This window comes from Pyrus communis, chromosome 3 (assembly GCF_963583255.1).
Source record: "Pyrus communis chromosome 3, drPyrComm1.1, whole genome shotgun sequence".
In the NCBI taxonomy this organism is placed as follows: Eukaryota; Viridiplantae; Streptophyta; class Magnoliopsida; order Rosales; family Rosaceae; genus Pyrus; species Pyrus communis.
The window spans coordinates 29,241,032-29,253,366 of NC_084805.1; the positions used below are offsets into that span (position 1 = coordinate 29,241,032).

Consider the following 12,335-nt stretch of genomic DNA (forward strand, 5'->3'; position numbering starts at 1 on the left):
TTTTTTAGTTTTTAATAATATTTTATTAAATTTTTAATAGAAAATGGTTTCTGTCTCTTGCCACGTCAGCATTTAACAGAAAAACTAACAGAAAAATTGACAGAGTTATGACATTGTCACAAATTCGTAAGATACGGTATGACATTGTCAATTTTAAAAGATGAGTATGAAACTGTCATGACCCCAATAGTTAAGTTAAGGTAGTTTTTTGTATTTACCTTTTATATTTTGGTTATCAAGCGCTCCAACCCTCGGGAATCCATTATCAGAGAAATCCAGAGCTCCGTCGGAACCATGGCGCCACCGGCAGCGATTCGGTGGTTCTCGGTCGTTTTAGTTCTAATGCTATGCTATCTCATCACTCCGTCTACGGCCATATACTGCGACGAGGACGACTGCTACGATCTCCTCGGGTTAGTTCAGTTCCCTCACATTTTTCCCTTTGATTCCCGAATTACCCCTCTATTGGTTGCATATTTACCCAACGTTTCAATTCCTTGTTCAGGGTTACGCAGAGCGCCAATTCGTCGGAAATCAAGAAAGCTTACTACAAACTCTCATTGAAACAGTGAGTCCCCGCCATTTTTTCTCTGTAAAATTACTCTAAAATTTGATATGAAGTCAATATTTTGATCAAGAAAATTCACATTTTGGTGTTGAATTTTCAGTCACCCGGATAAAAACCCGGATCCGGAATCGAAAAAGCTGTTTGTGAAAATTGCCAATGCCTATGAGGTACTTGGGATCATGTAATTTTGTGGAAAAAGATGGGAACTTTTGAAGGTTTTGTTGCTGTCTTGTGCTATTGATAATGGAGTTTAATTGCTACATTGCAGATTCTGAAAGACGAGGCGTCGCGAGAGCAGTATGATTATGCCATTGCACATCCAGAGGAGGTAAAATGAACAAACTACATAGTTAGCAATGCGCTGAAAAGTGGATTTTTTTTAGACTTGAGAATCGAGACTACACGAAACAAGAACTTTCTTGTTAGTATGGTGCTGAATAGTTAAATTTAGATTGGTAATTTGAGTTCTTTGAACTGAAATGTTTGTGAAAGGTAATAACTTTTATCATGTTTTTTACTTGTTAGGTATTTTACAATACTGCTCGCTACTATCAAGCATATTATGGTCACAAAACGGTGAGAGACTTTTATTTTTTAAGATTATAACTTCATATTCTGCCTGCGCAGAAGCAACTTTGTAGTTGCTAGGTGCAGCTCCAATTCCATTTGCTTATTTCTAAAGTTGTTTATATGTTCACCTTCTAGGATCCTCGTGCTGTCCTGGTTGGCCTTCTTTTGATTCTTTCTGCATTTCAGTATCTGAATCAGTGGACAAGGTATAATCAGGTACTGTTGCAAATCAATAAAATTCCTACAAGACATTATATGTGTCTCAATGCGTTAATGTTTGATTTGTGGATATCAGTGTATTTTTTAAAAAAGTTGCACAGCATGCCTTTGTTACTCGTGTGCTGACAGTTAATTTCACTCCCAAATATAGGTTTTATACTTTTATTAGTCTTTCGTTCATGTACTTTGAGACTATAGTATAGAAATTGCAATGGTAAAGGTTTGTACTACGATGAGGTTACATGCGTACTCTGGTGGATTCATACAGAACTTAGTCATACACATCATTTGTTTTATGATTCAGAAACCTGGAAAAGGTTCTTTTCTGTGACATTGTTGATTTTCCATGCTTTTGTAGGCTGTAGATATGGTTAAGAAGACTCCTGCTTACAAAAATAGACTACGAGCTTTGGAACTTGAGCGTAGTGGAGGGACTACAAATAAGAAAAAGAGCAACAGGCAGATGAACAAGTATGAACTTCTAGTCATTTTCAAAGAGAAATAATGAAATGCGTTGTGAAAAGTTGGAAATTTGTCCATAAGGATTAAACTGCATTTTATGATTGTGAAATTGTCTTGAAAAAAGGTGGATGTTTTTTTTCTTCATAGGAAAGTGGAAGAAGATCTTGGCAGCGAACTGGAGCTGCAGATTAACGGAGCGGAACAACCCTCCATGTGGGATCTTCTTGGTGTTCGTTTCATACTTCTTCCCTACACTATTGGCAAGGTTAGAGTTCCCTTCATGTCATTCAAGAAATGCTGAGATTATAGGTTGAAGTCGGGGATTTTACATTGATTATCACATGGATTACCAATTAGTCTGTTGATTCAGCTATTATTATGGTGTGGCTGTTGGTTCTGGAGATACAAGGTGAAAAAAGCACCATATACATGGGATGATGCCTCCTACCTGACACGGAGATCCCTTGGTGCGCCTGTTGATGGATGGAGAAATCTAGGTAAATCAACTTTAAATTTTAATCATTTTTTTTGTTCTTTTCTTCTAACGGCATTATGAATTTGGCTCGGGTTACCAACTTTAGATACATTAGGTCACCACCCATTCATACGAGAACCAACCTTGTTTTGCTTTAGCCATCCACCATGAACTTTTGGCTACACAAAATCTTCCATTCAAGACGCGACAACCTTAGAAAAACTGTTTCCGATCCTCAAGCTCAAGGGGATAAACAAGTCCCATAATGGAAAACTATTAAATTAATTACCGTTTTGAATTGTGAGTTCGAGAGTCTACATGCTTTCTTACACACCTACATCCCGGAGGTTCTTCATAACATATTACTCATTGGTTTGTTTTGTCAGATGATCCAAGAAAGGAAGATCTTATTCATAAACGTTTATGGGAGAAGGCAAACTTGGAGAGCTACCTTGCGGATATGCGCAAAGAATCCAAGCGGAGAAGATAGCAAATTTTGTCGCCAATGCTACCTTATGTTCTCAAAATACTGACAAGATAATTAGACCAAGGCACGAAGGAGTCGACCTATATTTTTGTTGAAATAGCTGAGCGGCGGAGGAGGCGGAATATTAAGATTGTTACTTGCAAATCGCAACCTTAGCAAATTGTATTTTGTGACTTTTAATACACGAAGTTATAAGTTATATGGATTAATTTGTGTATATGAGACTTTGAGGCAAAAGCACTTTTACCTTCTGAATTCCATTTGATGGTCATTGTAAGAGTTGCTGAAATTCTGTAAAATCCTTTCTTCATGGATACTCAAATTGACAATCAAACATAGGGTGAGACAAATTTCAAAAGTTTAAGGAAGTAACAAATAGCTTCTCTCAAAGTGCACTCTGTTTGTCAATTGTCGCTTGCGGTTTTGCAGACAAATTAGAATTTGACATAAGTGCACAACTATAAGAAGGGTAGTACTACCTACATATTTTTCTTAATTTTTTATTGTCGGATTGAACGAATTGAAGAAGATAAATTATCAAAAACCATCAAACGTGTGTGGGAGGTAAAAATAAGTGTGTCGATAGTACTTTTTGTATAAATAAATGTGTCGATAACACTTTTCGTATAAGAACTAGATCAAAGGTCTAAGTGGCTCAAAATCCACACGAATGCATGATCTGGTGTGTACACAATTAATCTTGGTGTGCCAGACTTATAGTCAGAGGAAGGTTGAAATGTCTTTGTGAGTTCCCCTAACCTCCGGAATGGATGGATAACCATGACAATTAAAAGAAAAAAAAAAAAAAAAACAGTTAAATAAAGAGCCCAAATAGAACTCATCAGTCATGTGATCAAATCCCTCAACGGAAAACTGCCGTAAGCTGCCTCCAAATCTGCCGACAGTCCCTTCCGGCTCCTCAGAGTCCTTCTTCCCCACCGAGTCAGAAACTCTTCCCCTCAAAAGCTCGAAACTTTTCCCACTTCTCATGCACCTATACATTCCCCAATGGCTCAACGTCTGGTACCTTTCTTCCCCTTTTGCCCCTCTCCAATTCCCACTTCTCAATTTCCAATCTTTTTTTTCTTACTGATGTTTGTTCTGTGCTGCTGTGTAGATGGGATATTTGGTTCCTCTCAATGCCAAGCTAGAAGAAGACGCTTCACTCCCAAACATACCCCTCTCCCGAGGCCCGAATTACATCGGCCGCAACACCACCGCTTCCCTCTCCGACAAACGACTCAGCCGGAAGCACCTCGCTCTCACTATCGATGCTAGTGATTCCGCCGTTTTGGTCGTGGTAATTTCGTAATTTAAACCTCGAATGAGTCCACTTTTTGAACTTTGATGGCCTTACTAGTTACTGGTTTATATATTGAAATATAAAGTTGTGAAGTTTGAATTGAATGAATGTAAATTGTAGGAAGGGACAAATCCCATTGTTGTGAAATCCGGGAGTAACAGGAAGAAATTGTTTCCGAAAGAAAATGCAACGATATGCAATGGTGATGTTATAGAGCTGATTCCGGGGCATTTTCTTTTCGAGTATAAGACATTGTCTGATAATGAAAATGGAAATAATGTGCGTGTTGTCTGTGACCATAAGAGGGGATCAAATGATGGTGGAAAGGCCGGTGAAGTTGAAGAATTGACTCGAAAGAGGCCACGTCAACTAGTGTCTCAAGATAAAGGTTCCGAAAGGAGTTTTAAGGTGTCGCTCTTTTGAAATGAAGTAGTTTGAACTAAATAGTTGTTGATGATAGTCGAAAATGTGATTTTAAGTTGTGAATAAAATGCCTGTCTTTCTTGAATTTGAAGGCTGAGGTGGAAGGAAGCAGCTCGGGGGCTGATAGAGACGGTGGCAGTGTGGAGGCCATACGCCATTTTCGTGTTCCTAATGATCAATTACCACAGACCTTTCGGCTTTTGAATGTGGAAGGACTCCCCCCATGGGCAAATACCTCTTGTGTTTCTATAAGGGATTTGATTCAGGTAACGGTTGTCCCCTGCTGTATAGTTCATGTTGCATATTACATGCATGAATCATGTTGCAAGGCTGTGTAATACGTTATAAGGTATGCGCAGCGGAAGTTCATATTCAGCATGCAAAAATGGAAGGGATTGACTGTCTTATGAATGTTTGATTTTGGATGGGAGTTTAATTATTGCCTTCTTCTTTCATAGGGGGACATTCTTGTTGCTATCCTTTCCAATTACATGGTAGACATCGATTGGTTGATCCCTGGTATGTTCATTTCACTTTGATTGTGTTTCCTGTTAAAATATTGGTCCTTTTCCATATATATACCAAACATGTATGTTACTTAATACTTCACAAATGTATGTATGTGTAAGAATGTCTCAAATATATCTACAGCAGGACATGCCTTTCATGTTTGAAAGGTGTTTCTTACCCCAATGTTCTTTCGTTACAGTTTTTACGGTTACTATGTGTATATTCTGAATCTGGTTAATGGTATATTATTGTTGTGTTATGCATAAGCTATCCTAATTGGCTCTGATTGTGTTTTTTTTCCCTCCTCATTTTAGCATGCCCATCAATTGCCAAGGTTCCACATGTGTTGGTTATTCATGGTGAGGGTGATGGTACACTGGATTACATGAAGGTTTGCTTTGGGTCTATTCTTCTTAATCTCTGTCAACGTAATGCTTTTTGACCTTTTCCCATTTACATGACTTTAAGCTATTACCTGAAATTTTCAGAGAAAGAAGCCTGCGAACTGGATTCTACACAAACCACCATTGCCCATTTCATTTGGTACACACCATTCAAAGGCCATGATTCTTGTTTATCCTCGAGGAGTGAGAATCATTGTACATACAGCAAACTATATACATGTTGACTGGAACAACAAAAGCCAAGGTTTGTGGATGCAAGACTTTCCCTGGAAAGATCAAAATAATCCAAGCAAAGGATGTGGATTCGAAAGTGACTTAATTGATTATCTCAGTGCACTGAAGGTATAAATACAACAATCCTTGAGGTTGATTTGGTTGGTTTTATGTATTTGTTTATCGTTTTGGTTTGCTTCCTTTCATTATCTTGTATATCTAGTTTCAAGATGTCTTGCCTATAGTGCCAATGAGACTATGAAATTGATGTTATTGGTTGGATGTCAACAGTGGCCTGAGTTTTCAGTTAATTTTCCTAATCTGGGTAGCTTCAAGATCAATCCGTCATTTTTCAAGAAGTTTGATTACAGTGATGCAGCAGTATGTTCTCTATTCCTTGAAATATTTAGATTTTTGTTTTGTCTGGGATAGTATAATGTCAAAGTTAGTATCTGCGGCTGTGTGTAATTTTCAGGTGAGGCTAATTGCATCTGTCCCTGGATATCATACGGGTAACAACATGAAAAAGTGGGGGCATATGAAGCTTCGCACTGTTCTTCAGGAGTGTATTTTTGATAAAGAGTTTCGGAAATCTCCTCTTGCTTATCAGGTACGGTGACACAACTGCTTGACTCTTTTACCGGCAGTTATGATGATGGATGTCAATGCTGAATGTTTTTCTTTGATTAGTTGTAGTAATTCAGCAATATGTTTATTGCAAATTTACAAAATTCTGGACCTAGTGGGCATATATTTATTACATTTGATTTCTCCGTATTGGGGATTCTGGCCATAGGAATTTTGTTTGGTTTATAAAACGAAGATATATAGAACGGAATTGTGATTCAAGAGGTAAAGTTTGTGGTCATGAATGCTTCGCTCAGTGGAGTGTAATTATTAGAAATAGTGATAGTTTCAAAGAAATTCTATTTATGTATCCTTACCTTTGCAGTTCTCCTCCCTGGGTTCTTTGGACGAGAAGTGGATGGCTGAGTTTATGTCTTCAATGTCATCAGGCTTATCGGAAGATAGAACTCCTCTCGGTCCTGGGGAGCCACTCATAATATGGCCTACAGTAGAAGATGTCAGATGCTCTTTAGAGGTACTATCAAGTAGGCCATTCTTGTGAACTATTTCCTGTAGACCTTGTTTTACTATTAAAGTCAAAAGACCTTGTGTGCATAAACCTCGATAGATCTCATGTAGTGGTCAGGGTTATATATCATGAAAATTACCTCAAAACAGTTGAAAAGTTGGCTATACTTAGACGAGATTCCTTAGAAGTAGTAATTGAGCCTTAGCATATAGCAATAGAATCATCCCGTCTATCATGTGGTCCTTGGGTGTACATTGTGATTCTGCATCCTGGTTTCATTTGCTGTTCTTTTATTGGTTTTTCCAGGGCTATGCAGCTGGAAATGCCATTCCAAGTCCACTAAAGAATGTGGAGAAAGACTTCTTGAAAAAGTACTGGGCTAAATGGAGGGCAAGCCATACCGGCCGCTGGTCTCTTTCTCCTACCTTTCCATTGAAATCTTTGACTCTGAGATGTTTAGTTGGACAAACTTGTTACTTCTTTATTTTTCAAGTTACCATTAACCTATAAATTGATTTACAGTTGTGCCTTTTCATTTCAGTCGTGCAATGCCACATATAAAAACATTCGTGCGTTATAATGGTCAGAAACTTGCGTAAGATTTTGGAAATTGGATCCTATTGATTGTGTTTTCTCGGTTTTATGTTTAAAAATATTTAGTAGCGTACCCGCAGTCATACTAGATTAGAGCACTAACTGTGAGTTTCTACATTTTCCCGACAGTTGGTTTTTGCTAACTTCAGCAAATCTTAGCAAGGCTGCCTGGGGCGCTCTCCAGAAGAACAACTCACAGTTGATGATCCGTTCTTACGAGGTAGGTTTGTCTGAATCATATCATCTACAACACAGACTTGATATCAATACAAGTGAAACGATGCCTTTCATTTGCTCAGTTAATACAGTATTGCTTAGCTTACTTGAGATGTACATCCAACAAGAAATTTGTCAACCTTTCAATTGCAAGTTACAACTGGTCTAATCATACAAGGACCTAATGGGTGTTGATATGTTGAATGACGTGTCATTTTCTATATTTCTCTATATAGTTTGCTTCATCATCTGCTTCTGCCAAAGCTTTTCTGATGTATGTTTATTTACTTTGTGTGGCTCATTACAGCTGGGAATTCTATTTCTACCATGTAAAACATGCAGTTTTGGGTTTTCTTGTACGAGCAATGGGGTTCCATCTAAGGTAATAGCTACATCCTGGCCATTTTACGCACGTTACATAAATAGTTATTGAGTATCACACTCGCGTTGTTAAGAAAGGAAGGAAGGGAAACATAAATGGAGCAGAAAGATATTAATTCAGTTGAGTTTCAGGATAAATCTGGACGGTCAGAAACTTCTGAAGCATCGAGAACACTCGTGACTCTGAATTGGCAAGGAAACAGGAATACAGATTCATCATCTGAAGTGATTAAATTGCCCGTGCCTTATGAACTCCCTCCTCAGCCATACACCGCGGAAGGTAGTCCGTTCTTAAATTTCTTCCTTTTCCGTTCCCATATTTCATTCTTCTTATTTCTTTTTATCTCTTCGGCAGATGTGCCTTGGTCTTGGGACCGGCGGTATAACAAGAAAGATGTTTACGGTCAAGTTTGGCCGCGACATGTTCAGCTGTATGCTGCTCAAGACTCCTGAAACTCTTGTGTGTACTTGACAGCCATGTACTTACAATCTTTTCTCAGCTCTTTAAATTCGAGCATACTGAGCTTTTCTTACCCTCATCTTTTATGAGGCTAGAAATATTTTCTTTTAGTGTGATGGTCAAACCGCCACGTATGAATGTCACGGCCAGGACTGGTTCTAGGGTAGTTTAGTTGTTTCCTTTTGGGCTTCTGCCCCACATTCTCACAAGAACTAGTAACAGATTCGGCTTTGATGTGTTCATTTTATTTATTTTTTAAACACGTTCTTAATTTAGTTTCCGAGAAAAATACTTGGGTCCAGACCAGTCAATTTCCATATTCTTATCCAACGAAATGAGACAAACAGGGTCCTGATTATGTAAGGATACTAATGGAAAAGACGTCACTCAGATCTTTCATTGGATGAATCCATGTAATTGAGCATTGTAAATGAGAATTGTTATTGACACTTTAAAATTCTTATTCTACACTCCAAATTTTTTATATTGAGAAAGAAAAATACATTTGGGAGGAATGTAGAATGAGATTTTTGGAGTGTTAATAACACTTCCCTTGTAAAAGTAAAAAGCCTGGTCATAAAGTTGGAGAAAGTTTCTCATTCATCTAATGCAATCTAGCAAGCAATCTTGGACAATCGTTTTTATGAACCTTTCAGTTTAAATTTTGGATTTCCGTTATTACTTAAAAAAAAAAAAAATCAAAAGTAGTTACTAAATGAATTTTAATTTAAAAGAAAAAGAAAAATCGAAATAATTATCGAACGGCGCCGCTGAATAATTTTCAAAGCGAATCTAATCAGAACTAATTTTTTGGATTTAATTCTAATCCGATGCTCAAGATCGAGATCCTTGTAACAGATACCCACAAACATTTGAAAATTGAAACATTAAAACCTGAAAATCCGTGAAGATCACATAGCAAATGGATAACAATCTTTGACTCTTTCTCATTAATCCAGAAATTTGAACCCCTTTCAGATTTCACAACATTCAAATCGGATGCAGTTACAACACATTTATATCGTAATCTTTATACATGCACAAATTACACACATATATATACACACATACACAAATATATAAACATATATGTATATATATAAACATATATATTTATATATATCCAAAACCCTTGCTGAATTCTGATTCTGGCAATGGATGTTATTTTTGAGCTCCAGAGAGGGAGATCCTTCACAATTGAAGTTGGTTACTTCGACACCGTTTTCGAGATCAAAGAGAAGGTTCAGAAATACCAAGGGATTCCCATTTCCCACCAAACCTTAATCTTCAACGGGCGAGTCCTCGATGATGAACGCAACGTTGAATACTGCGACATCTACAACAATTCCCACGTCCAACTCCTCGTCGCATCTGAATTCGATAAACCAGCGAACAGTAGCAATTGTAATAACAATGTGAAGGCTATGGAGGAGTACTGCCCGAAGAAAATCCAGCTCAAGGTGAAGACCCCAACGTCCAAAATGCATGTCCCTATTGAAATGGACGTAAACGACACTGTCTCGAAGCTAAAAGAGAAAATCCAAGCGATGGATCAATCCATTCCACTTAATCGTTTGGTGCTTCATGCAGTTGGGAATGAGTTACATGATCATCGCTCGTTGCATGAATGCGAGCTTTCGGACAATGCGGAGATAGAGGTGAGCTTGAGACCTTCAGCTCCTGCAACCTCACCTGTGTCAATTGGTGGGGCTGGAGTTGGTGGCGGATGTGGAATGGGGTCCAAAAATAAGCTGAAGCTTATGGTCTTGACAAAGTGTGGGACGAAGAAGATTGCGGTGGACGTGAACCCATTGGATAATGTAGGAGAACTGAGGAAGGAGCTGCAGAGGTTGCACCAAACTCAAATGAATTTTCATTTGCCGCAGGAGAGCTATTTCTTCATCTATAAGCAGAATGTGATGGAGGACGACAGGTCGTTTCGATGGCATCAGGTTGCGCAGGGTGATACTATAGAGATTTTTAATGGTAGCGTAACCGGTGGATCGTAGATTAAGCTATTGAGCTACAACATTTTTCATTTTGTTAGCATGATTTTTAATTATTATTTTTTAATTTGGAATCATTAGTGATGTGATTATATAAGTGTGATTTTTCTAAACCCTTCTTTTCCAAGTTGCTACCTAACTTGAGCCTTGAAAGTAACAGTGAATTAATCACATTTTTTTTCTTATTAGAAGAGTGACAAAGAAAACGTAGAATCAATAACTATCTTGATTGCATGTTAGAATAGTGAATTAATCACATTTTTTTTCTTTCTAAACAAGGATGACCGAAAATCATTGATCAACTACTAAATAAAATCAAGATAATCAACTGAGCGAGGATGACATTAGAATCTAAATCAAGCAATTTGATTTTCATGCTTAATGGTGAAAAATATACTTAGGACCAACCAACGCTCGTGAATCTATTACATAAGGCAGACACAAATAAAAAAAAAAGAGACTAAGACTGACGTAGCTTTGACGTTGACGCAAGGCAGGACGTAAATTGCTCGCGCATTTGAGCCACTTTCGCATGCATCAATTGTTCTCTTCAAGATACACTTTGAGGTTGAAGGTCAATTTCCAAGTATCTCTTGACCACATGGAAATGCATTGGATACATCCAATATCGTCCCATGGTTGGTCCCAACAAAGGATCCAACCAAGCAAAGCCCCAGAATCGTTTTAAGAAAAAAACTCCAGCATCCTCCACCAAGCACCTCAAAGTTCAAATCCGCAGCCACCAAAAAAAAGGAAACCAGTGAGAAAATACTTCTCACAAGCAACAGTGTCGAAACCGGCACACAGACTTGCTCTTAAAATATCTCTTGACCAAAAGGAAATGCATTGGATGCATCCAACAAAGTTGGTCCCAACCCAACATAATTATTGCCCACTTTCATAAAATAAGAGTCACCCACCCCACTTGGGATACAATACTATGTCTTTTTTGGGGAAAGGGATTCTCTCCGATACCTTCCTCCTAATCTAACAAGTTCGGAGATTCGGACCATTGAAATTTGATCTAACGGTTACAAATAGAGGCCCACTTTAAAAATTATAATAACGTTAATCGTTTGATTAAATTTCAATGGTCTGAATCTTCAGATTTGATAAATTAGAAGGAATGGATCCGAAGATGATCCCTTTCCTTCTTTTGGCACCACCTCAATGGCTAATCTTGTTTAATACCTAATACTAAATTTTGCTCTGATTAATCGAAGGTCCTTGCAATACACGCATACATCATATTCAATTGCTATAAAAATTAAAATACAAATTTGTTTATCTTAAATTCTTAATCATGATAGTATTTATATTAGAAATACAATGCAAATGAAGTTTCAACACTTATAAACAACATCAAATGGTGCACAACCTTTTAAACTAATATAAATGAAAGTTGCAACTGACGTGAAAGAAGTAGAGGAGTCAGGATTTTCAAATAATTGAGTCATGTTTTCGATAAAAAAATTTTATTAGATATTTCGTCGAGCACTTGTTCTACATGTCGATTTTTTGCAACATTTCTTAAAGGCTTATGCCAATATATGTCAATAACTACTGTTATATGTAGAGTCAAATATGGCTATATAGAATTTACAGTAGTATTAAGAATGGCAGAACTTGTCAACAGAGCATTTCGTCAAGTATTTAGTGCGCACAATGGGTTAGATGGCCTAATACGAATTATTGGTGATTAGTGATCGTAATAATTCGAAGGGCAAGTGGACAGAAAAGTATAAATACTCAAGGGAATTGTTATTGACACTCTAAAAATCTCATTTTACTCTACCTATAAATGTATAATAAGATTTTTGAAGTACTACTTCTCATACTCAATCTGGAAGATAACGCCGTAAGGGCCCCGTGAAGGAGAAGTCATTTGAGATCACGGACTTTGATATTATCAAAGAAGGGGACTAGATACCACGCTTTGCCGTTTAAC

At 37.6% G+C, this 12,335-nt stretch overlaps 3 protein-coding genes across 4 annotated transcripts; all 3 read left to right on the plus strand.

Moving 5' to 3' along the window:
• The first annotated feature begins 226 nt into the window (after positions 1–226).
• On the plus strand, positions 227–3,121 carry LOC137729814 (chaperone protein dnaJ 50-like). 2 transcript variants are annotated; one of them, XR_011068035.1, is made up of 10 exons: positions 227–413; positions 506–568; positions 669–735; positions 837–896; positions 1,094–1,144; positions 1,274–1,354; positions 1,716–1,828; positions 1,967–2,084; positions 2,177–2,316; positions 2,681–3,121. XR_011068035.1 is itself a non-coding variant. In XM_068468850.1 (10 exons), the coding sequence occupies exons 1-10, from the start codon at positions 295–297 to the stop codon at positions 2,782–2,784; spliced, it is 903 nt and encodes a 300-aa protein (XP_068324951.1). In that variant the 5' UTR covers positions 227–294; the 3' UTR covers positions 2,785–3,121. The 2 variants fall into 2 exon arrangements, 1 of the variants encoding a protein (XP_068324951.1); XM_068468850.1 differs by having other exon boundaries at positions 2,190–2,316.
• Positions 3,122–3,647: 526 nt separating this feature from the next.
• Positions 3,648–8,647, plus strand: LOC137729480 (tyrosyl-DNA phosphodiesterase 1). Its single transcript, XM_068468442.1, has 16 exons — positions 3,648–3,804; positions 3,899–4,081; positions 4,205–4,492; positions 4,600–4,773; positions 4,966–5,026; positions 5,332–5,408; positions 5,506–5,763; positions 5,926–6,015; positions 6,110–6,244; positions 6,587–6,736; positions 7,037–7,140; positions 7,272–7,325; positions 7,454–7,544; positions 7,848–7,922; positions 8,054–8,201; positions 8,277–8,647. Exons 1-16 carry the CDS (start codon positions 3,790–3,792, stop codon positions 8,372–8,374), a joined length of 2,001 nt encoding a protein of 666 aa, XP_068324543.1. The 5' UTR covers positions 3,648–3,789; the 3' UTR covers positions 8,375–8,647.
• Positions 8,648–9,535: 888 nt separating this feature from the next.
• Positions 9,536–10,390, plus strand: LOC137729869 (ubiquitin domain-containing protein 7SL RNA2-like). The gene has a single exon (XM_068468920.1). It carries the CDS (start codon positions 9,536–9,538, stop codon positions 10,388–10,390), a length of 855 nt encoding a protein of 284 aa, XP_068325021.1.
• The last annotated feature ends 1,945 nt before the right edge of the window (positions 10,391–12,335 follow it).